The following is a 26,080-nucleotide window of genomic DNA, read 5'->3' as shown; positions in this document are numbered from 1 at the left end:
ATACAACTATTATTTGTCAATCAAAAATAAAACTTTAAAAAAGGAAAGTCTTGACCCCTATTCCTCACATAGTGTCAAATAAATTTAGTTGTGAATATAAATTTGATTCACTATTACAAGGTGTATTTCCTTAAACTTTTACCGTCTATTAGAATCTCGGTGATTTGGCAAAGAAGCCATAGCTCAGCCTCCAGCTCTTATAGTGGCCTGGAATTTGGAGTATATTCTTCTGTAATGGAGATGTGGGAGGGTATTGTCTTTGAGCTGATTCCAGAGTGGGCCGTGGTCCAGCGGTGGGACTGGGCAGTGCTGTAATATGTCCAGGCTAGCACCTTCTCGGTTTTCAAAGTCCGATTACAGAGACCTCTTGTTTGTCCTTCTCTTTCTTGGCTGGTGTTCTTGCCTTGGCATCCTCAATAGAAAATAGATAAAAACGTTTAGAAGAAATGAAACTCTGATCCACATATTAGTTATCTGTTTCCCTCCACAGGAAGGGGTTTACTTTAGCAAAAAGAGGTAAAAGTAGAGATCATACTTCTAAATTCATAGCAATATATGTCGAGCTCATTGACAGCACTCAATAAATGCTGTTTTTATTAGTATTACAGGTAAGCCAATACGACGGTGACCTGGGCATAGGGTAGGCAGGGCCTAACTCTTCTCTTGTCTCCAGACTTTAGCACTTCAGTATTTTTGCTGAGAATCTGATTAATGATCTGAAGGTCTCCTGTGATTTAAGCAGATAGCTTTTATCCTTGGGGAACCAATATAATTAGTATTAGCACTAGGTTCATGAATCTTAAGATTATGGAGTTCATCTTTGTCCAACCCATCTCACTATGCTTTGTAGAGAATAACTTAGCAGAAACAGCCCCCTGCTAGGTGTCTTGGTAATTGCTTCCTAATAACTGTTAATTTTTAGTTTTATGACTAAAATATTAGGGAGTCTGGTGAATTTAAGAAATAGTGTTGAAGTGATGGTAATTAAGATTTTAAAAGTTGCCTGTATGACAAATGAAATAGATTTAAGGTGGGGGGAAAAGGTTATCCATGAACAGGGGTGGTATTGAAAATATTTAACAACCAGTCTGGAAGGGTATTGACACAGTAGAAACTACTGCAGGCCTCTAGATTTGCCAGACACCTATCCTTGTTGAATAGTGAGGAGACCTTGGGGCACTACGAGGGGGACAGAGCATTCAGGGGAGCTTGGGGCACTGACTCTTTACATGCTGTTATGAAAGTATTTCAGTATTTTAAACAACCAGTGTAACTGTACCAGTCGAGTACTGGAGGTGGTGTGGGAGAGTGTCTGAAATTGGCAGGTGTTCAAAGGTGTTGATAGATTCTTCACTTGTCATCTTTAATTCATTGCTGAGAAAACTTTAGTTGCGCTAGGCCAGATTATCCCCAAAGGTGCTTGGGCAGTGTCACATTAGGATTTAGGGCTGTCTGTTTAGACAGCACTGGGACATGTCCTTTTATTCAGAAAACACTGTGTATATGATGTGAGAGGCACACAGCCCCTGTCTTCATGAGGTCCCCAGTCCATTGGTGGCCTTGAAATTGTTCTGCTCTTTGACTATAGGCTAGGAATCTGTCCTTGAGAAATGATTACAAGGATGTTTGCCACAACAGTGAAAAGTGGGGCAAAATCCAAGCATGGGAAAAGAGCTAAATCATAGCATGTCCACCACCCAGAATATTATGTACCTCTAAAAATCACAGATACGAAGACGTTTTCAGGACTCAGGAACTAATTCTGACTGTGAAATGTTGGGTGGGCAATAAAAACCTAAAGCTATAAGGAATAATTAGTGTTAAGAAAGGACATCAAAATGCCTGGTTAGCACTGAGTATTATTTGGTGGTGGAATATGGGTAAAGTTAATTTTCTTTATGGATATTTCTATATGTTCCAGTTTTTTTGGTCATCTGTGGGTATTTTATAACTAGAGGTGTTCCAGAAATATTTTTAAAAACCCAATTAAAAATTTAAAAATTATTGTATAATTAGTGAGTGGGTGAACATGTTGGATTTAAACTTGGAGAAGTACATTTGGAGCTTGTATTTATCTCATGTAAAGAAAACTGCTGACTCGGTGGGATAAAAATAAGAGGCCTAGATCAGCCTCCTCATGTTGAGGCACCCAGCTCCCCTAGGCTTCCAGACTGCACAGGTTCTGAGAGGCCCTAATGGACTTGTTGAAAGGCTCTACTTGGCTTCTTATTAATGTCCCTCCCTTAGCAGTGCTCTGCTCTGCTGGCTAACCTTGTCAGAAGGTTACCCACGGCTCTCCAGGGCTCAGCTAATTTTAAACCTGGTCAGGGAGTGTGGTGGCATTGCTCTGCAGAGACACGAACAGCTCCCTGGGAGACGCTGCTGGGGAAAGATGAGTCGAGTCTACGGTTTTTTCTCATCCTCATGTAAGTGACCAGGCACGCTGAACAAGCAGAGAGAGCTGGGATAATAATGAGAGCTTTTATGGTAAAAACCAGGATTATTAAAGATCTTTTAGCAGTGTCATTGCTGGTTGATAATTGCACGGTGTGATGTGCCCTGCATGAACTGTGTTAATTCTGACCACACTAGGAGTAGCAAGGTGAATGAGATCCTCTCTTCTGGGAACTAGACTTTGGCTGCTTTTAAAGACAGAATGAAACTACAGTGAATTTCACAACTTATTTGGTATTCTTTTAACTTTTCAGGACTCAGACTCCATTGGTGATAGGTTCTTCTATGAAGTTTTTGATTGATTTGATTGGGAGAGGGCTATTTCTGAAAAGCTAAAAAAATTTAAAAAGACAGAATCGCTGCCTGTTTGCATGTCAACTGCTGGTCTGGCTGCCTCTAAAATTGTGATTTTAAGTTTTTTTTTTTTTTTTTTTTTTTTGACTGTTTGCAATAGAGTCTTCTTCAGAATATGACTGTGTCTTAATAATACGTGCAGCCCTGATATTGTAAAATGAAACATAAATCAATATCAGCAAAATAATGTGACAATTGAGAACCTTTTCCCCATCAAAATTAATTGTTTTTTCAAAAAACTTAGCCCATATTTTTCTGCTTAGAATTTTTTTGTCCGTCTACCTTTCACCACCTTCAGGTTGGGAATCTAAATGTGCCTATTAGAGTTGGCTCTGTCTTCTCCTGCCAAGGCATTCATAGCTTCTTTTGCACGTACGAGATTACAATGGGAAACCCATTCCACCCAGTGGATAGCCTGGTCTTGAGGCTTACCTGCCTGACTTAAAGAAGTGCATCTTTTCTTGTAGCTGGGCCTATATCCACCCACTCATAAAACAGTTGCTAGGAGCAAATTAAAGAGACATTGTGTGTGGAGTAAACCAAGATGAAAGAACAATGGATGGAGAATCAATACCCTCCTAACTCCCAACAGTGATTGAAGTTAACTTTATTTGAAATATCCAGGCTGGGCCAGACCACATCAAGCTAGCAGCATTCTTGCACGAGAGTAGCACGGGAGTGAACTTTGATTTCATTTTAGGGAAGAAGAAAAATTAATGAATAAATGCTTTTTAATAGCCTTTGTCCTCCCTTGAAGTCCTGTCTCTTCTACAATAAACCTAATTAGCTTCGACATGTTTGGATTTAGTTTTGAGAAAATTAAAGCTGAGTAATAGTAGGAATTTGTTGAGTGGGAATACTTGTTTAAACCTTCATTGACCCAAATCTGACTTTTATAAATGGTATTAAATAAGCAAACTAAAGAAAACTTCATCCCCGTCTTGTCCTAAAATAATATGTTTAAAAGCACATTCAGAGTTAAGTATAATATAAATATGTTACCCTGATTAGATACTAAATGAGTTACTGAAGAGGCTGTAGTGGTGATATTGAGTGTAGTTATGAATTTAATGTTCATTTCTTAAAAACCAAGTCCTCTTTGACGCATGTTCAAAGGTCTTCCTTTTTTTTTCTTCTCCTGAGCTTCTCTTTCTCACCTCTGGGACACTTCCCTCCTACACTTGGCCGGCATGCGTGGTTTAGGCAGGCCCACTGTTATTTTTGTGGTAACCTGACACTTTGGGCCCAGGGCAGCCCCCTGGCCCCTGTGGGAGGTGAGCTGGCTGAGAGCCAGGCTGCATTCTCCCAGGATGAGCTGCTGCTGAAGCAGGCTGGGCTGAGGGCTGTGGGCAGGCTGCAGCAGGGGCCGGGATGCCACAGACCAGGGGGCTGGGGGGTCACCAGTGAAGACCTCAGCAGGTAGCAGGCCCTGCCTGAGGTTAAAGCAAGGTGGAGTTGGTTGTTGAGGCTACAGACCAGGTAGTCAGGGTATTTGGAAACCTGAGGAAGGTTTTGAGGCCAGTGAGTCTCTTTTATCTCACTTTGTGGTTCTAGTCTAAGGTATGCCTGAGGCCGTCCTTGTAACTCCTTAGACAAGGATGAATTTCTTAAGAATCATCAAAATTGTATTAACATTTTAGGTTAAAATAAAGCAAATGGTTATTTGTTGAGCTGGGCTAGGGGGCTGGAGTGGGGTACAGAATTGAATGGGAAATAGTGCCTGCCTTTGAAAATTTGCAGTATAGCAGGGAAGAAGGTGGATATATAAGCAGTAATTATTAATTATTATTTTTTAATTTTTAAATTGTTTTTTAAAATTTTTTGAGACAGTGTCTCGCTTTGTCATCCAGGCTGGAGTGCAGTGGCAAATCTTGGCTCATTGCAACTCCACCTTATTACAGGCATGAGCCACCACGCCTGGCCTATTAGTATATACTAGTATATATAACTACTCTGCCGTATGGATTCTCCAGATGTCCAAGGTGATCCCTGTCCAGGCATCTTGGAGTGCGTGTGTAGCTAGAATGTTGGGGTCCTGGATGGGTGGCTGGAGGAGCAGGCTGAGAACAGGTATGAAAGGCCAGGGGTCTCATAATGCAGTTGAGTCCTGAGTGAGTGGGAATCTGCTGAATGACTTCAAGTGAATGTATGATAAAAGTCCTATTTGCATTTTAGGAAAACCTTTCTGACTGCAGGATAGCATAGGAGAGACTTGCTAAAAATATGTCTCCTGGGATTCTGATTCAGTATTTCTGGCATAAAGCTGGGAATCTCTATGTTTAAGAAGCCACCTATATCATCCTGTATAAACAGGCTTGGGGACCAGGTTGTTGGCAGTGGTGAGAGTGTGGGGAGGTGGGGGACAGCTCAGCTCTGGCAGAGTGCTGAGGCAGAAATGGTGTGGTCCTTTCCTTGAGAGAGGAGCAAAGTTAGTGGGGTAGAGAGGAGCAGAGGGGATTGGGGGAGGCTGGGGGACTGGGGGTCAAGTGGATGTTCTTGGTGACCATCTAGATCAGGAGGGGAGGAGGGGAACCTAGGATAGTGGCCCTTCCTTTGGGTGCTGCTCCAGCCAGTTTACCTGAGAAACATCATCTCTGAGAGGAGGCTGTGGGATTGGGTTTTTTCTCTCAGGACTTGGGAGTCCTTTTGGATTTTCATGGGGACTTTTACAGATAGATCCTTAATCAGCAATGTGATGTTGAAAGTGTCAGGGCCCAGTGTGCCAGAACTGTGTGTGTGTGTGTGTGTGTGTGTGTGCGTGAGGATTTGCACTGGTTTGCTTTGCCTGTGGGGGACTTTTGGCCTCTGAAGTCACATCCCCTACATAGAGTCACCATTCAGAGTTGGACTGAAAGGGAATCTGCACCTGGAAGTCTCCCCGAGAAGGAAGGCTTTAGTGGCCATTTGTAGGTGTAATCGGAAATGGATTACATTTTAATTAAATCTAAGGGACTGAGAGCTCATCTTGTTCCTCTGCCAGGGTTAACAGAATCTGTAGAAGGATGTAGTCTTGGAAGGAAATATAATACTCCCCCTCCCCCACCAGACACCCTGCCCACCTTTTTCCCTAAAGAAACTGTGCATGTGTGCTGGGGAACCTTAGAAAATGTGGATTGAATGAAGATGTGGCCTTTGCATATTTTACTGAATTCAGCGGACTCATTTGTTGGGGTTTGTCAGAGGGGAGCGGGAGGAGACTGCTGGCTGGAGAGGGCTCACAGCACCCTGGGCCATGGGGAAGTGAAGGCAGGAGAAGGCAGGCGTGATGTCAGATGTGAGCGTATCAGACTTTCTGTCCGCACCTCTCTTGGGCTGGGCGTCTTGCCCCCACTGAATGCCCTTGCAGTGCTTGTGGACGGCTCAGAGCTGGTGTTGTGCCCACAGCAGGTGCTCCAGTAATATTTGTTCATTTGAATGAGTGGTTTGTCTGAGGGGGGAACAGTAGTTACTCACTTATCCTGCCTCAGCCAGTATTCAACTAAAGTGCCAAGATTCTTTCTCTTGCTGAACTTGAACTGGATGTAAAACAAGGACCAGGTTTACATTTTGAGGATTGGGATGGGGTGCGGGTGGGGCTGTAATTGGCCCCTGTATTTGCATCTCTCAATGTGAGACCTGTTTTGCAGCTGCGCCATCACTGTGTCATTAAATGGCAGATTGTATTTCTCGTTTGAAGGGTGGGGACTTGCTTGTGTTGGTTGATCATTGGGGACCCAGTTGACATTTGTGAGCCAGCAATGTTGAGTATTTTGGGTTAAATTCATGCATTAGCTCGTGTCGGCATTAGTTGGTGTTTGCACATTGGCCAAATGCAGACGTGTGTCTCTGTGTAAGCGTAGCAGCCTGGTTCCCATGCTGGGCTTGAGTGTGACCCTGCTGTCAGCTCACAGCCTGTCTTTAGGGACGAGGGGAGTATGTTGAGTGCTTGAAGACAAAGTCTGATGAACATTCATTAGAAGGGCTGAGTGATCAGGTACTGAGCAGAGTTAATCCCATGGCTCTGGGTTGTTTAAACAAACACACCTTTATAAACTTAGAACACTTAAGGGAGACGTCACATTGTAATATTTCAGTTTATCTAGAGAACTGTTCTGGCCTTGGACCATACTGAAAATACTTGTGATTTAAAAATGCTAATTCCAGATATATAACATTCTCTGTTCTTCACCCTTTATCTTCCCAAGTAGACAGATACACACACACACGTACATCTTCCGGAGTTGCTCACACACTCCTGGTGTTTCTGTGTTTTCCTGCTTTTTGTATGAAACAGTCCACCTTCTGTCATGGCCTGTGAGGCCCCCTGTGATTGGCTCAGCTTACATTTTCAACCTCTGCTCTAGCCTTTCTACTTTCTCGCTTGGCTCTCTCTTCCCCACATCTCCTCCACTAATACTTGGCCTATGAGTCCGGTTCAGCCTTTCAGACCAGCCTAAATGCCACCCCCCGAGAAATTCATTGATCCGAGAGACAGTATAAACTCCTCCAACAGCAGTCTGTTGATTCCTCTATTGCATCAGGTGACATATTTATTCACCTGTTCATTCATGTGTTCACCCATTGACTCACTATTTCCAGCAACCATTCAGTCTTCTTTTTTGGGAAGCAGTTGCCATGTGCTAGGCATTCTGCTGAATGCCAAACATAGAAAAATGACTAGGCTGGGCAAGGTGGTTCACGCGTGTAGTCCCAGCACTTTGGGAAGCTGAGGCAGGAGAATCGCTTGAGGCCCGGAGTTTGAAACGAGCCTGGGCAACATAGTGAGGCCCCATCTTTAAAAATCCAAAATAATTAGCTGGGCATGGTAGCATGTGCCTGTAATCTCAGCTACTTGCGAGGCTGAGGCAGGAGGATGGCTTGAGCCCTGGAGGCTGAGGCTGCAGTGAGCTGTGATTATGCCACTGTATGTATTCCAACCTGACTTCAAAAAAAAGAAAAATGACAAAAGGCACAGGCCTAACCCTTAAAGATCTCACAAACCCTCTAAGGTGAGAGACACATCATTCCTATACGGTGAGTGAGTTGAGTTCATTTGTACTGGCTGGCAAAGGTGCTACCTGTAGGAACACAGACGAGTGGGGAAAGGTCAGGTCAGGCTTCCCAGTGGAAGGGCTTGAAGTCTTGCAGGTATATGTACTTATTTGTCTCCCTGCCGGAGAGGGTGCTTGTTGAGGACAGGGAATGTGGTATCTTTATCTCCATATCCAGTGCTTGGCACATATGGGTGAAGAGACAGAGGTGGGAGGGGCTTTCAGTAAATGCTTTACCACATTCATTTGAAACAGATAATTAGAAAACAGAAACTTTCCCTTTCATGATTATGAAAAACATGTTTTTCCATCATGTTTCAGAATCATTTTAAGGCAGCATGCAAGACTGTAAAATAGCATAAATAGAAGGTGAGAGAAAGAAGGGAGAAAAAAAGAAGAGGATAGAGGTGAAGACTGAAAGTGGACTTAGGAATGAAACCAAACTTGCTGACCAAAACCGCCTCTGAGCGCTCTCCGAGGGGCCTGCCAGTGTGGCTCAGTGCACTTTGGCGGCTAGTGAGTAAAGGAAAGGCCAATGGCTTGACCACGAGGTAAAAAACACATTGCGTTTTGTTTGCCGTAGAACTTTCCTTTGGGATCTTTGTAAAGATCTGTCTGTGTGACGTGATGAGCAGCATCTTCCACATCCTTGCAGTCAATCTAGAGACAAATCCCATAGGCTGTTTCTTCTAATAACCCTTCATATGCTGATGGCAGCACTTCAAAGCATAATTCAATAAAAGCAAATGTTTTCAGGGCTCCTGGAATAATCTTTCTCTAAGGTAACTGTGGAATCAGAAAGGCACTGAAACAGGGCAGTTTGGTTTTTTCATTTCTTTATTTTACTTTTTAAAATAATTTTTAACTGAAGTCTGAGTTACAGAAAAGGGCACACACATCATCAGTATTGAGTCCCTTGTGTTTTTCCATTTGAACGTATTGGCATCCAGAGCCATTGATCTGCGATCTGCACTGACATGACGAGAACCTCCTAAGCCTCCCCATGCTGCCTTCCAGTCAGTACTCCCAACCCTAAAGGGTGGTTACTACCCTGACTTCTAATAACATAGTTGAATTTTGTTAGTGTTTGAATTTGGTATGAATGGAAGGAGACAGTGTAGTATGTATCTCTTTGTATCTATTTTTTTTCTCAATATTGCATTGTACAATTCACCCATGTTGTTACTTGTAGTTGTCATTTATTTATATTCTTATTGCTGTCCCATAGAACTTTCTATGGCTGTGAAATGATTTTTGGCTGTGCTGTATGACACAGTAGCCACTTGTGTATATTGAGCTCGTGAGATACGGGTAGTGTGACTGGACAACTGAATTTTTAATCTTATTAATTTACATTTAAATTCACAAATGTGTCTAGTGCCTACTGCGTTGGACAGTGCAGCTGTATACCGTTATATTTTATGAATATGCTACAGGTTTTTGTTTTTTTTTTTAAGACAAGGTGTGTCTCTCCCAGGCCAGAGTGCAGTGGTGTGATCACAGCTCACTGCAGCTTGACTGCCTGGGCTCAGGTGATCCTCCTACTTCAGCCTCTGGGGTAGCTGGGACTACAGGCGTGTGCCACCAACACCCAGATAATTTTTTGTATTTTTATTTTAGAGATGGGGGTCTCACTATGTTGCCCAGGCTGCTCTCAACTCCTGTGCTCAAGCAACCCGCCTGCCTCGGCCTCCCAAAATGCTGGGATTACAGATGTGTTCCACAGCGCCCAGCCTGATTATGCTATAGTTTATATGTCCTATTGTTAATAAAAATGTGGCTGTTTCTGACTGTTACAAACAACGAAAATATAAACATTCCTATACCTGTCTTTTGGTGAACATAAGCATGCATTTCTTTAGCATCTGTACCTGGGATTTGGCATTGCTGAGTCAGAAGGTATGCATATAATCAGTTTTGGTATGTAGATATTACCAAAGAATTTTCCAGAATGATTGTACCAATTTATGCTCTCGCCAGTTCTTTGAGAGTTCCATTTACTCCATATCCTTGAAAACCCTTAGTATTAGTCTCTTTATTTTAGCTCTTCTAGTGGCTGGATAGACGTATTACATTGCTTTATGTTTGTGGGCCATTTGTTTAGGTTTCATAACATTAGCTTTTTCCTTTTTTTTCTATTGGGTTGTCTGATTTCTTATTGTTTGGAGTTCCTGTAGGATGAAGGATATGAGTCTCTGTTGAATAAATGTGTTGCAAGTATCTACTTTGTGGCCTGCTTTGATTTTCTTAATGGTTCTTTCAAGAAAGCGAGTTCTGAGTTGTGATGTGGTCCAGTTTATCATGTTTTTCCCTCCTGATTCGTGCTTTTGTGTTCCTTTAAAGTGATCCTCGACTGCTTTATGGCCGTGTAGGTAATCTGCTAAGTTTTCTTCTAAATTCTTTATTGGTTTTTTACTTTCAGATCTAAAGTCTATTTCAGATGGATTGTAAACTATTGTGTGCGGTGGTGTCAATTTTAATTTTTTTTGTATGAATATCAACCTTGCTCATTGATTGGGAAAAAAATTTCTTTACTCAGGGTAATGCATTGTCACTTTTGTTACAAATCAAGTGAATGTATGTGTATGAGTTTGTTTCTAGACTCTGTATTCTGAGCCCTTGGGCTATTTTCTTTATCTTTGTGCCAGTACTATACTATTAATGACTAAGCTTTGCATTGAGGTTTCGTATTGGGCAGTTTAAGTCGTTCAACTTTGGTTTTTGTTCTTCAGGATTGCACAAGAGCTGCATTTATTCAAGCAGGTTCGTTTTATTTGTTGTTTTACGTTGTCTCACTTTTATCCAGCATCCAAATGTTATTTGACACTGTCCTAGGTTGTAGAGGTCACACAGGCTCTGCCTCTGCCCCAGAGGAGTTTTATGATCATGTTTTGGAACTTAGAAATATCCATGTATGATTTGGGTACGCCATGAGGATCTGTACGCTCAAATCCATTAGAAATGGGTAAAGGCAGATAGACCAGATCTGACACCCACACAAGAGAAAGTGACAGCCTGATTTCTGATAGTCTAGAGGATGGGAAGGAAAACAATGTGATGAATTGTGGTTTTGGTTCCTTAGGTTGACAGGAAAGAGTTTTTTCGTTTTGGGCATGTGAGAGCCTAGATTTTGGATCCTGATGTGAGTGCTGATGAGATCCACTTGGATCCATTAGATCTTGAGAGCACTGAATGTCAGGGGCTGTGGTTGAAGGACCAGAGCAGGGCTTGGCCTTCGCAGTTCAGCTCTTTAAAATGCCATCTTGATTCAGGTTTTCCTTGTTGATTGGCTTATGACTCAATCAGGAGTGAAGTGTGGATTTCCCTATTGCTTCCCTTCCCAACCCCCAGAATGCCTGTTTCAATAATTTAGGATAGATGGGGCATGGCCAGAATGAGAGAAGCATCCAAAGTCGTCGAAGCTGGTGGAGAAGGCCCTGGACTATTTTTGTATGCAAAATAGGGAGGGCCATTTCTGATGCGGCACAATTATAATTCTGAATCAGCCAAGGGGGTCACATCTGGGCCGGTTGCTGCTGGGACTTGGAGTGAGGCCAGTGCCAACATACCATTTAAGTTGGCTGTCAACAGACTGTGTAACATTGGGTGAGTCTTGCCTGGCCTTTAGTAAGCAGGGATGACTCCCCAGGCATTTACCCATAGACTTGCCTCTTAGGGAGCCATTTCTAATGGCATAGGACCCATTTCTAGGCATTTCATCAGTCATGCAGCTGCGGGGACTTCTTGAAATGGTGTATATACTTATATTTTATCTTGTATGTTGATGTCTTTTTACTTCTGCTTTTGATTTTTACTTTATGCTCATTGTCATTTAAAATACTGAGCTATAATAATCGGATGGTGAATCTTACCAACTGAGAAAGTGATGTGATCCATAGGTTAGTGGCTAAGGAGTATTGTTTTCCTGGTGTTTTCTTTATTTTTAGTAAGTTTTATGGTTGGTTAGTCTACCCCAAGTGTATGTTCACTCTACAGGCGTACTGGAATTGGGGAGTTAGTCTTAAGGTTTTTTTTGACTGTTACTCCTGGGAAAAGGCTTACGAGTTTTCCTTTTGAAATACTGACAGCTCCTTACTGCTAACAGTTGGGACGTTTGCTCTCTTAAAACAGGAAAGAAGCTTCTGTTTCTGGGTTTGAAATGTGTTTCCCGAGATTAAGTTGTCCAGTTCCCAGGGTGGGAGCGACTTGGGCTCCGAGACTTGGGCTCTGAGTCATGTCCTCTGGCTCACGCTCACTTTGCGCATGCACTGTCTTCGTATCAGGTCTTTGCTTTGGAATGGTCAGATAGGATAGACTGCCTGAAACTGGGGCTGTGGCCTTGTCCTTTTGAAGGAGTCTGCTGATGAAGAACAACAATGATCAGCTTGACTGGTGGTAGTGACAGGAGAAAGGAAGGGGCAGGATTTCTGTTCTCAATGGCTAACAGATTCATTAAGGGGATGGGGTGGGCGATTACCCTAAAGGCTGGTAATGCAGAGTGGTCCCATCAGAGCTGCATAGCATGAAATCAATCAGAGCTTTTCTTGAGCTGTCACCTGGGCAAGTACTTAGGGCTGATGGAGCGGAGAATTAATCAGCGATTCTCAGGAGGGTAATGCTAAGTCCTCTAATGGGATGCTCAGCATTGGAGCTTGGTGAAGAGATATTGGCTTGTTGATGGGATTCTGTTGACACGGAAGTGATTTTTGAAAACGAGAAGGAGTAATTATCCACTCCTCCCTGCTGAAATTAGAGGGAACCTGTTGGCAGTTGGCACCAAGGCTCACTGGCTGCTACTGTCGTCGTGGCAGATGTTGCCTCAATTCTCAGCATCAGCATTCCCATTCCCTGATAATTCTGCCCTGTCTCTGACAATGACATACTTTCTGTGCTTCTGTCTCTTGTGGTTGCCTACAAAATCCAGGCTGCCGATCTTCACCTATATTTTCCTCAGGCCACTTGTTAGCAAGGTTGGCTGGTGTCTTAAATGGTAGGAAAATAATAACACAACCCACTTTACATATGCAAAAGTAATTAACCATTATTAGTGTCTGACATTCCTCTCAGTTGCCCAGAGCGGTGAGTCAGGATCATCACTATTCATTAGGAATTAATTAGACTGTCCTTGATGATGTCACTCATGGACAGAGCTAAGAATTCAGCACTGCCTACATCCTGCTGTCTAGTGAGGGTATAGTATGTCTGATATTCCCACAGAATGTGCATTCTGTCTGGAAAATTACTCCTAGATTCAATCTCTGTGAAGCATAGGACTTTGGACAATTTATTTAGGTCTCTGAACCTCACAAGGTGGGGATAATACTGAAGGGGGAAGTGCAGCAATTAAATAAGATCCTCCAGGCAGAAACTGCTGACATTGTGCCTGACACCTAGTTCTGGGAGAAGGCTGAACTTGGATTTGAGGTACCAGTTCACTTTGGAAGTAAAGCACCATTTTTCCACCCAGTCTTTTTGTTGGAGGGCAGCTTTTCTCCTATGAGAGAAATTTGGACTTTGACTAAGATTACAGTGACCTTCGGACCATCAAATATTTGGTTGAGTTGTCCACTATAAATATTCCAACCATGTGATTCTCTTTCTAGAAACCCTGAAGTGGTCCTCACTTGTACTGACTTCTCTCTCCTCCTGGGCTGTGAGAAATCTTTTCTCTTAGTGCTGGTCCCGTTGGCACTGTCTGTGTGCTGCCCTTTGCTCTCCTGCTCACTCATATTTGCTTTGCCATTTGTCACCTTTTTGAATTTCTTCCTTGGCCACCTCCTTGGCTTCTGGTTTTTACACCCTGGCCACTCTGCCTCCCTTATCTCTTTCCCTGTAGCTGTCACCTTTTGGTAATTTTCTTCTCCAGTCATCAAAAGGGAAAGAGAAATGGAGAAGGCAAAATTATATATTATCTCAAAAATTACCATTCTCCTCAAAATGAGATTTGCTCATGATAAAAGATTACCTCTTAAAGGACCCAAATCTTACTTGTCCCTCTAACACAGAAGGACTATTAGTTGCCAATAATTGTGATTAAGAAATTGGATCCGCCAGCCAACTCTTTGTTGTTTATACTGTGCCTGGCTTAAAGTCTGTCTCCTTGTGTCCTCCTAATTTGGTGATTTCCTCTGGGTCTCTTACTACTCATTGGAACCTTGGCCAGAGTCAGGAATGTGAAAGTAGCTGAAACACTTCCTTTTCTTGTGGAAACTTTGGGTGATACACTCAGTCATATTGTTATCAAAGAATATTTGTGTCGTCTGGTTGTTGCTTTGCCTTTGCCTTTCTTCTTTTCTTTTCTTTTCTTTTCTTTTCTTTTCTTTCCTTTCCTTTCCTTTCCTTTCCTTTCCTGTTCCTGTTCCTGTTCCTGTTCCTGTTCCTGTTCCTTTTCCTTTTCTCTTTTCTTTTCTTTTCTTTTCTTTTCTTTTCTTTTCTTTTCTTTTCTTTTCTTTTCTTTTCTTTTCTTTTCTGTCCCTCTCCCTCTCCCTCTCCCTCTCCTCTTTTCTTTCTTTCTTTTTTTGATACAGAGTCTTGCTCTGTCACTCAGGCTAGAGGGCAGTGGCTTGATCTCGGTTCACTGCTATCTCTGCCTCCCGAGTTCAAGCGATTCTCCTGCCTCAGCCTCCCAAGTAACTGGGATTACAGGCGCCTGCCACCATGCCTGACTAATTTTTGTATTTTTAGTAGAGACAGAGTGTCACTATGTTGGCCAGGCTGGTCTTGAACTCCTGACCTCAGGTGATCTGCCCACCTCAGCCTCCCAAAGTGCTGGGATTACAGGTGTGAACTGCCGCGCCCGCAGGTTCATTCTTTCTTTCATTGGCTATTTATATGTCAGGTATGGTACTAGCACTAGGGACACTGTAAATGTTATATAGTCTCGGCTCTCAGGGAGGGACACTGGGGTGCAAGTGGGAGGAGCAATGACAAACCGACTCACTAAGTTTTTTTTTTTTTTTTACTTTTTTTTTGTGATGAAGTCTCGCTTTGTGCCCAGGCTGGAGTGCAGTGGCGCAATCTCAGCTCACTGCAAGCTCCAACTCCTGGGTTCACGCCATTCTCCTACCTCAGCCTCCCGAGTAACTGGGACTACAGGCGCCTGCCACCATGCCTGGCTAATTTTGTTTTTGTATTTTTAGTAGAGATGGGTTTCATTGTGTTAGCCAGGATGGTCTTGATCTCCTGACCTTGTGATCTGCCTGCCTTGGCCTCCCAAAATGCTGGGATTATAGGCGTGAGCCACCGCACCCAGCTGTTTTTTTAATAGAGACAAGGTTTCACCATGTTGACCAGGCTGGTCTCAAACTTCTGACCTCTAGTGATCCACCCGCCTCAGCCTCCCAAAGTGCTGGGATTACAGGCCCCAACTCACCAAGTTCTGTTGTAGGTAAAGTCTGTGGGATCACATGGTGATGAATGAATAAGTTGGTTTCCTCCAGGGTTAATGGTGGAAACTGAGGCATACTGGAGCTACAGGTGCTGTGTGGTCCTGGGTTACTCAGGGGGACAGAGCCCTAACTTCATCCCAGCTCTTTTCCTGTGGCCTCATAGAATATTGAGACACTGGCAAAAACAAGCCATATAGATTTTTTTTTTTTTTGTGATCCTTGTGTTCAGTGGCGTTTCATTAATTATGAGGATTGGTTAAAATCAACCCTTTTACTTAAGAGCCTTTAAGTAATCTGAAGATGAGTGAGAAACTGACATTATGAGAGACTCGCAGGAATTAAGATCAAGGGAGCAGCAAATTCCTGTGTCCTTATCTCATCGCTTGTTTGGATAGAGTTGGTGTCAGAGCACCTGCATTGGACCGTCTTATCCTGGTCATCCCCCAGGCTTTTATAATAAAATGTGTATTGGTTGAATGCACATGTGATATCTCTGTACTCATGTTACTCTTTTTGAAGCCTCAGTAGGTTATGATGAAGGAGTTATCCATTTAGGGAATGTGGTTGTCGTGGCAGTTACCAGGATATTTGGATAATAGTAAGAGTTTGTTTTTGGAGTTTATTAGAGTGCATTTGGGAAAAACTTAAGGAATAAAGGATCTTTCAGAAAAGTGTTTATGATGGAAACTGAGCCACATGGGGGCTACATATTTTTAAAAGTATTTCCGGCTGGGCGTGGTGGCTCACGCCTGTAACCCCAGCACTTTGGGAGTCCGAGGCAGGTGGACCATGAGGTCAGGAGTTCGAGACCAGCCTGGCCAACATGGTGAAACCCTGTCTCTACTAAAAAAGACAAAAATTAGCTGAGCGTGGTGGTGCACACCTGTAATCCCAGCTACTCAGGAGGCTGAGGCAGGAGAAGTGCTTGAACCCGGGAGGAGGAGGTTGCAGTGAGCTGAGATTGTGCCACTGCACTCCAGCCTGGGCAATAGAGTGAGACTCCATTTCAAAAAAAAAAAATTTTTTTTTCCAACAAACAAGACTTTTATCTTCTCTTTCCTTGAAGGCATTCTGTGGAAAGGGTTACTACCCTGAACCACACTGCCCGTAAGAATCTGAAAGCTGTTGAACTTGTGAATAAATTCAGATTTAGAAGAGTGTTAGAAGTAAAGGTGTTGTCACAAATTTACATTTTCTATGCAGTCATTTGAAGACCTTGAAGAAGAGATCCTTTGTAAATCAATTTCCCAAAGTGAACCGTTAGAGGAAGCTCTCTCATTTCTTCACCATCCATCACAAGGTACACAACATTGTCAAGAGAGGATGGACTTGGACATAAGCGAATGTCTGTTCATGGTTTTACAGATGACAGAGCGCCTTCACTCATGATCTTACTAAATCTTTATGGCAACCCTGTGGAATAGAGTCCCTCCATCCCTTAATCATTTTTCTGTATTGGGATGGAATTTGTTATCTGTATTTAACAAATGAAAACCTGAGCTTCTGACAGAGTTATTAGGTTGGCACGACAGTAATTGCGGTAGTTTGAGCTCCATGGCTTGAGGGCGAGTAGGTTTGGAACCCAGATCTGTTGGAGTCTTCATAAACTCCCTTCCCTTCCTCTCCCACCTCTGGCCCCAACACTGTGTTCTTTATTTACTGAATTTAGTGAAAGCTGACTCCTTCACTTAAAGGATTTATATGTATGGGGAGGTAAAGATATCAGCTCTGCAGGTACAGACATTGTGTGCATAATTCACTCATTTAGATTTTAATGTTGATTATAATCAGTTGCTTATTGCTATAGATTGAGAATCGAGGTAGATTGCATGGCAGTTAGCCAATTCCACACATTTTTAGGGTTCTCCTAAAGTGTAGTTGATACTCTCAGAGTCTGTAGATACAAGGCCAGTTTCCAGGATAAGGTGGAGTTTGGACTGGACTGGAAGGAACCTGAGAGATGGAGTGCCAGGATAGTTATTTTGGTATCCAGTATGGGGAGCTTTTCTCAGCCAGCCCCAGTGTTGTGATAGGAAATTCTCTGCCCATATGTAAAGTCTTCATCTTACGATGGGATTGTAAAACCAAAAGCCTGTATAACTCTGTGGATTGTGTATCTGGTAGTTTCTGGGGTTGTGTGCTGGCCCATTGCTAGATTAGGTAATTCCATCCTGCTGAACTCTAGTTGACCAAAAATTGCAAGACCCGGACACAGAGAGTCTTTTTCCTTTGCAGTAAATGAATAAAAATATGTGAACATTTAAAACTGGCTGTACTTACTAAGTGGATAGATCAATTAATGCTAGTTAATACTGCATTCCCCTAAATAACCAGGAACTTGTGGTTCGTGCCTATAGAAGTAATTAGAAGATGTTGTCTGCAAGACTCTGCTGCCTGTCAACTAGAACAGCATGCCTCTTGTGGAGCAGTTCAAGTAGCAGAAATTTTTTTCTTATGTTGAGTCAGAATATTCTTTGGAACTTCCCCACAGTGGATCTACATCCTTCCCATGTGACAGACAGCTCTTCAGAGATTGTTTAGTGTCTTAGGACACTAAGCGTGCAGTTATGAATTAGAAGAATCTTCCCATCTTTGGGCTGTGGGCTGAGGCTAAAAATGATAGAATTTAATAGGAATAAATATAAACTCCTGCTTTTAGCTCTGACACCAGTTGCACAAAAGACAGGATTCAGGGGCAACCTCTGAGGGGCATGAGCTTAGAAGTTTAATGGAAAGTAAGTCCACCTCTGAGTGCCATTTATTGGGGGCCATAAAATGCATTCATGTGGTGGGCAGAGGGGTGATGGTTTCTAGTCTGGAAGACAATTAGGATCCTGGGGGCTGCTCCTGTCATACCTAAATGGGTGTCTTAGGAGAGATTTGCTCCCCCGAAGGATGGGGTATACTCTCAAGGAATGGATGTGTAGATGTTAACCAGGAGATGGGTTTTCGCCTGATAAATGGAAGAATTTCAACTTGTCAGTATGGAGTGGGGTAGTACTGAGAAGGTAATGTGTTCCCTGCTGTTGGTGTTGTTCAAGGGTAGACTGTGACCAGTTGAGTAGATTTTGAGGGGACTTCAAGCACTGAATGGGCGTAGTTGGTGTGTTTTGGTCTGGAGACTCTGAGGCTTACAGTTATATGAGAATGTTCTTTTTAGGCAGTCGAAGGTCCCTCAGTCCCTTCACCTATCCCCTGGATCCCATTCCCTGCCATCCTGACTGAGCACTGGGCATACCTATTATTTATCTTAAAGTACGGCTCCTTGGAGTAAATTCATACTGCTGTGACCTGCCCAGAGCTGAAGGACTGGCCTGTGGTTTTGTACGTGTGTGTTGTTTTGGTCTGTTTTTGTCTTTTTGTTTGTTTTTTGGCGGGTAGGGTGGAGAGGAAGAAGGTGGGCTAGCCACTGCTCAAAGAATTCCTTCTTATTCTCATAATTTATCTAATAAACTACTTTGGAGCTAGAACAGACTCTAGAGTATAGTTCAGTTTGAATTTTATAAGACTCTTGGATCCTAACAAAAATGGTAATAGTTTGAATTCAAAAGGCCCACACTGCAGGCATCGTCAGGTTCATCCGGAGGTCAGTCACAAAATGCTTTCTTGTGGCATAATTTATACCTTCACATTTGGCAATTTTGAAAGTCCTGTGTAAATGTACATATGTTGGTAAGAGGTAGTAAATATTTTGCTGGCAAGTTCTTTTAATGATGGCTCAGTAGCAGCATTTAAAGGCAGACAACCAGAGGGGTGTGTGTCTGTCTGTGTGTGTGTGTGTGTGTGTGTTTTTAATCCAGATGCTGCCAAGTCTACAAAGCTGGAAGGGAAGAAGCCAAAAGTGCCCACTAGTTATAGTTATACCATTAATTGTATAATATTCATGTGCCTCAGAGTTTCTGCACCTAGCATCTGTTGATATACACAGGTCGGGGAGGACAGGGGCACAGGATACAGTTGGGAGAGAGCGGGGAAGAAGGACAGGTTGCTTGCTGTCAGGGAACGGCCCTGGGACATGGAGAAGTCCCTGGTGCCAGGTGGGACCACCAGCACCGCTTCCCTCCTGGGTGTCCGTATGTAATACTGCCTGGACTTGATGGGGCGAGAAGGGGAGGAACTGTGGCCACATGAAGCCCTCCCTACTTAGGCCCTCGGCCTCCTCTTTTCGATCAAGCCTTTCTCCCCCAATTTTGGAAGGCCTTTCATTGAATGATCCCGTGCCTTTTCAACAAAGGAATATTGATATGTTAGTATGCCAGACAGTAGGGAGTACTGGATTAGGTCATTTTCACATTGGTGTTATGCCAGTTTGACATTTGTTTGGAAAGCTTATCTCTTTATGACCATTGGTTATATGCATACTTTGAGGGGAATAAATCTTTGAGAGGTTTTTTTTTTTGGTACTATAATCTTCAGTGCTACAGAAAAAGAAATGAAATACTCCCCCACAGTTTTCATGTGATCAGGTTTTCCGCATAGGCTACGACAGGGAGTGCTCCATGTCAATAGAGAATATTTCCATAGATGGGCTAGGCACTTGTGATAGATGTTGCAGGGAAGTCAGGACTGGGGACAGCTTGGTGCCTGCTTCAAGGTTACAGTCTAGGAGCTGAGAGAGCAAAGTGGCCTGATTCTACATGGTAAAAGCCTCAGAGATAAATGACATAGGTCCAGATCAGTCGGCGTTGCTGTCTCAGTAGAATGAGTATGTGTGATACCAAAATAATCTTCCTCCTTCCCTCCTTGATCCTGCCACCATCTTGCATCTTGATGATCTCATGTTGGGATAGTGAAACTAACAGTTTCCAAGTTATAATGCCAGTTGCCATGGTGAAGTGGACATTTTAAAAACTTTATTTTCTTATATATAACTTGTTCTGCTTTGGAGATTTGATGATCATTTAGCATAGTGCCCCTGGTAGATAGTGGGCACTCAGTAGATGGTTTTTGTATGAATCACTGCAAACTTGGAACTCCGAGTGTGTACTATTCTTCCGTATAAATTTCCTCTCGTCTGTGAAGATTATCCAGCTTCTGCCCACTGTTGCATTTCCGTGTGGGTGCTTAACATGATACTTAGATAATAAAGCCACTTGGATCTCAAAATTCCATGTTCTCCACTAGGAGTTCTCCAAGCAAAGCTGGTGACTGAACCAAAATCTCAGAAATCACCACTAAAGAACTTAACCATGTAACACAAAACTACCTGTACCCCCAAAACGACTGAAATAATAAAATGAAATTAAAAAATCTGGTGACTGAAGAACTTGCACTAGAGTTAGCAAGAGCATTATGTTTGTGGTTACCACATCCTTACACTGTTTTTTGTTTTCTCTTCTAGGTTTATTTTCTTGAAAAGGCTCCAGGCTTCGGCTTGGAAAATCCCACCGCCAAAATTGAGCCCAGCAGCTGGAGCGGCAGCGAGAGCCCTGCCGAAAACATGGAAAGGATGAGTGACTCTGCAGATAAGCCAATTGACAATGATGCAGAAGGGGTCTGGAGCCCTGACATTGAGCAAAGCTTTCAGGAGGCCCTGGCTATCTATCCGCCTTGTGGGAGGAGAAAAATCATCTTATCAGACGAAGGCAAAATGTATGGTAAGTGGCCTGGAACACTCCTTTGAAATACTACAACGTGCTGTTGTGGTAGGGGATAGATTGTAGCTGGTCTTCCAGCAAGAGCCATTCATTGTGTGGGGTTGAATGATATTTGTAGAATTTTAGTGGGTCATCCAAAAGGACTAACCCTCAACGAAAAAGGAGAGTCAGTAAAGGACCTTTGGGAAATCACCCCCTGGGCTTTTCTTCTTCTTCTACATGTGTAGCGGCATTACGTCAGAAGCTCTAGGGGTCCAGGCAGGAACATAAATAGTTGTAGTGGCATGTACAGACACCAGTTGGTGGGGAGGAGGTCTTTGGAACGCAGACCAGATCGCAAGGAAGCACTGCCGCTTACCTCTAGATAACTGATGCCACTAGGAATGGGAGCCTGGTGCTGCCGAATCAGTTGATTGCCCCCCAACCTCCTTGAAGAAGAGCCAGCATTCGAGATGCTTATATGAAGTCTACTCTTTTTAAAAAGCCAGCATTTTTTTAAAGCAACTCTGTACAGGCCAGAGAAAGCATGTGCATGGGCTTGACCAGCCTCTGAACCACCAATTTGCTGCTTTGCTGCCAGTTTACAGTTGAATGATCAGACAAGGCATTAGCACCCCTGTCACTCTTACCATCTCCCCTGCTTTGGGGGTTGCCTTGAAGGGCATTCTGAAGGAAACATCAAGAGTGCTCAGGAGAGAGAGACCTGTTGACTAGTTGGCTCGGGATGCCAAGGGCAGCAGTAAGGATCCATCTGCCGGTCTGGGTCTTGCTTGCTGGGTTTGGACACCCCCTAACTTCCTTCCATAAATGCTTCCAGCTGCAGACCTGTACTTTTTGGCTGCTTACCTTTTGGGAAGCAGATGGCAGGTGTGGCTGCTTGAACATTCTGCTTGTCTAATTGAGCACGTCGAGATGACAGAGTTCGCACTGTAGCTGAGTCTAAAAAGATGCAAACACAAATAACCTAAACTCAAAGAGAACTGGCTCAGTAGTCTACCTGAGGTTGTTAACTTATCATGGGAGTGATTATTTCTAAACAATTTGAAGTCTTTTTCATAATAGGGTGTTGTACCTTTAATACTGCACTTCCACTATCAGGAGCTGTAGGAGACTGTGGCTTCAACTAGCACACACTGCTAAGGAGAAAGCAGATGGTGGTGCAGCTGCCACCAGCTGTGCCCCAACCCCGCCCTCCTCCTCTCCAACTTGGATGATGTAATGGAAACAAGGAAAATTTTGCTTTCTGCAGCATTGAAGTCTCAGCCTGTCACACACAAGGGAGAAGGAGACCCAAGCCTTCAGCATTTGTTTTATGTTCCCATAATATCCTTTGTAGCCAGGGAAGCCTCTTCGTAGCTGGTGAAATGCTACTATGGGAAGAGAGTTTCAGGGCCCTAGATTTTCTGTATATCTGGATCTTTCCTAGTCTCTTCTTCCTCAGCCTGGCTATTTGCTTTGTGGTCTTGTTTTCATACCTGAAAATGTAGCTCCTCCCTTTCTTTTTTTTTTTTAATTTTATTTTATTTTTGAGACGGAGTCTCGCTCTGTTGCCCAGGCTGGAGTGTAGTGGCCGGATCTCAGCTCACTGCAAGCTCCACCTCCCAGGTTCACGCCATCCTCCTGGCTCAGCCTCCCGAGTAGCTGGGACTACAGGTGCCCGCCACCTTGCCTGGCTAGTTTTTTTTTCTTTTTGTATTTTTTAGTAGAGACGGGGTTTCACCGTGTTCGCCAGGATGGTCTCGATCTCCTGACCTCGTGATCCACCCGTCTCGGCCTCCCAAAGTGCTGGGATTACAGGCTTGAGCCACCGCGCCCGGCCCGCTCCTCCCTTTCTTAAAGGCAGAGAAAAGCATTTGAATCTTTGAAGCTTCTTTGAAGATGAATTATTATGGGTAGTAAAGGGTAGCTTTGGGACCTTGTACAACTCTCATTTGCTTACCCCAAAATTGTTTCAATTTCAAACAAAGGCATAGTATTAGAAATCCCAGTGAGGCATGACTACTGTACTTCATTTCCCACAGGAAATACTGGGAAAGGTCCTGTCCTTTCAGGAATAAGGTTTTGGGGCTGAGAACCCCACGTTAACTTTTGTCAACTCCAGTTTTGTTTTGTTCTCTGTTGAGATTTTACTTTATAGACAACAGCCCTGGTGGACTTAACCAATTTGCCTATAATTCAATTATAAAAATATTTTTATGTGAAAATAATTGTATAAGAGCTCTTGTTGGTAATTGGGTCTCAGAGGCAGCAGGCTAGGAAGAACAAAGAGAAGCTTTGGATGCGAGTAGTTGTATCAACAGTGAACTTGAACATTTTACCCTTGGTCTTGGTTTCAGTTTTCTCCTGTGTAAAATAAGATGGTAAAGTAGTTGATGATGTCCATGGGTCCTTTGGACTCTTCCATTTTGTGATGCCATGGTTTTGTTTCTTGTCACGGAGCAAGACGGTCAGTTTTGACCCATGCGGTGCTGCTTGGGAGCCTAGCCGGTCTTGAGTACCCAGCATAACTGAAATTCTGAGTGCTTCCTGAGTGTGCATGGTTTGGATGTATGGATTCTTTTCTCCTTAACTCAGCAGCACGTTTAGTGACTGTGTTGGTGGCTAACCTGATTTAAAATGGGACATTCCTTTTGAGCAAGCAGCATTAGGAATTTTAACTCATTTGGAAAGAACAGACTTACTGGTTGTAGGTTTTTCAGCAAGTGGAGTATACAGCCTCGGGGAGTGTGTATCCTAATTGGGGCTCAGAAGATGCATTGGCTGCACTGTGCTGCAGCCACCCCCACCTCCAGGCAGCTTCCTTGGGGAGGAAACATCCGCCCTGAACTCTGTCTCTCTGGTCGACACGAGGAGCTTTGCTTCTACTGCTACCTTAGAAGGGAACCATGGTGGTTAATGGGGCTGTTGGTGGTGGAGACTGAACCCCTTAAGAGGAACTGCTTGGGAGCTGCCTCTGACCTGCCTGTGACTTGGAGGATAAGAGAAAGTTGACTTGGGAGTCTCCACGGTGAGGCCCCAGCCACTCGAGGAATCATATGAGTAGTGTGGGACCAGAGTACTGTCCTGGTCTTTTGGCCTGTTCCCCATCTTACCATACATGAATTGGGACACAAACCAGACCAGGCGTCAGGGTTTCTTAAGGCCTTAAAGAACGTACTTTTTCTCTTAGGATTTTGAAAATGAAAGCATTTAAAACATTTTTGAATTCCGTGCAGTAAAATAAAAATGATTTAGTCTTTTAGTGAAATACCAAGTGTTTTTTACTTGAAAGGGTTATTCCAATATTTCAGAGCATTTGTAGAGTGTTTTGTGATGTCACTAATCCTGAGCCATTGGAGAAGCAAGGTCAGGTGATTTATTTTGGTAATGAAATTTCCTTCGTGGTTGGCAGTAGGGCAAATGCAGTCTTATAAAGGAGAAAAAAGGAAAACTCTCTTTATGATGAGGTTTTGGCCACTGGAAGAGATGGCTTCATTCGCTTTCTGCTAACTTAGTCTTTGGGGAGCTGAAACTTTATGTGTTTGGGCTCCATGTGGATAGGTGGCTTTTGCTGTGGGCACCCTTATGTGTAGGCAGTCGTTTTTATGGATTACTAGAAGGGGTATGAGACGTCCTTTGACCTGGTTCCTAAGGGTGTGTGTGCTCCTTCTCTTGGGCTCTCTCTTTCTCTGTGCTTGTCTTTTTCATTTTTTTGTTTTTACATAGCTGTGTGTGTCTCTTTTCCTGGTAGATCATGGGAGAGGAGATAGCAAGAGGACAAGATGAGAGGGAAGTTCTTGATCAACAAACTTATCCAAAATTGGATTTCAGAGGAGCAGGCCGTAGTTTAAAACAAAACAAAATGAATAGCAAACCACAGGAACACCTGAATATGTTTCTTTTGCACTGAAAACCCGAGTCAGATATACCCCATAATCAAATAGGGCAGGGACAGGAACTAACCTTCACTTGTTGCTTGCTGTAGAGGCAGAGCAGTATAGCACTTAACAGTCTGGACTCTATAAATAATATGAATCCTGGCCCTGCACTTCTAGATATCAGGCTTTGATCGAGTTACCTTACTTCTCTGTCTCAATTTCCTCAACTGAAAAAGAGAATTACATAGATCTTACTGTGTAGGATTGTTAGAAGAATTAAATGAACTAATTGTTACCTGGAACACCACCACCCCCTGCAGTGTTTGAACTGTATCTAGCATATAGTGAGAGGTATGTAAGTGCTTGTGAACTGAAAACAAAGAAGTGCTCTCTGCCAAGCTCTGTGCTGAAGGCTTCACATACAATTCTGTCTAATGCTCTTAACAATGCTTTGAAGCTGGTATTATCCTCACTGTATAGACAGGAAGCTGAGTCTGAGAGTGGTAAAGTGGCTTGCACGTGGCCAATGTAGATGGTGTAGCTAGCAGGTTTCAAATTCAGGGCTGTCTGACTCTACATCTTGGACTCTTTCTACTGAGCTTTTGTTCCTTCCTTGGTAGAGACAGTTATACATAAATCCAGTCAGTCAGTATTGAGCACCAGGGCAGATGTATTCCAGCCCTGTGCTAGGGGTTGTCAGTGATACTGTGGTGAACCAGACAGACATGGTCCCTTCCCTCATGGAGCTATCTCAAGTTCATTTGCAGGAAACTGACCTGAGGTCAGGACTGTGTGCCAAAGCTTTCTGAGAAGTCTGAGAGCCCTTTGAAGATGGTCACCTTCCACTTAGCCTTTTGAAGCCTATTCTTGGCTACCAAGGTCCAGGGCACTTGGCCTGATGCTGGCAGGAAGAAATCATCTCAAATAACATAGCAGAGAGGATCTCAGATCACAAGGCTGGCCTCGGTAGTGGCCAGGAGGATGTCTGGAAGGTTCTAGTGCCCTAGGATTCTACAGGCAGTCTAGGCAGAGCTGTTGATTCCAGACATCTTCCTGGCTACTATTGACTTTCTCCTTTTGCAAGCAGATGTCTTCAGGATCCTTGCTTAGGTCAGCTTCAAGGAAGGACCCTTTCTTACTGGGATACCAGGACTACTGGTCAGCCCCAGAGACCTAAATTGTGAGGACCAGTGAAGATGAGGGGGAGGGTGTCTCTAGTCAGTCCTCCCCCACTGCTGACCTGTGCCCTGCCCACCAGGATAGCATAGGACTTAGGATTTCTTCTTTCTTTACCTCATAGGAGCAGAAGTCAGAAGAGGAAAGGGGGCTTTTGAAATGAGGTAGTGGCAGAACTGACAAGGGGATGTCAGAATGAGAGTACATACAAGCAAGTGAGAGTA

The 26,080-nt window shown here is 43.5% G+C and overlaps 1 protein-coding gene across 4 annotated transcripts in view; it reads left to right on the top strand.

The window, feature by feature from the left end:
• Positions 1-26,080, top strand: part of TEAD1 (TEA domain transcription factor 1) — a 270,156-nt gene that overhangs the window by 70,071 nt on the left and 174,005 nt on the right. For 3 of the 4 annotated variants that reach the window (XM_023230876.3, XM_023230877.2, XM_023230875.1), the window contains one exon: positions 20,568-20,823. In XM_023230876.3, coding sequence (XP_023086644.1) covers positions 20,667-20,823 — 157 coding nt within the window. In that variant the 5' untranslated portion in view covers positions 20,568-20,666. Of the gene's footprint in view, positions 1-2,326; positions 2,427-20,567; positions 20,824-26,080 lie in introns of those variants that run through there. The other variant, XM_023230874.2, reaches the window with a different exon arrangement.

This window comes from Piliocolobus tephrosceles, chromosome 13, assembly GCF_002776525.5.
Source record: "Piliocolobus tephrosceles isolate RC106 chromosome 13, ASM277652v3, whole genome shotgun sequence".
Lineage (NCBI taxonomy): Eukaryota > Metazoa > Chordata > Mammalia > Primates > Cercopithecidae > Piliocolobus > Piliocolobus tephrosceles.
This window is presented reverse-complemented; position numbering and strand designations above follow the sequence as displayed.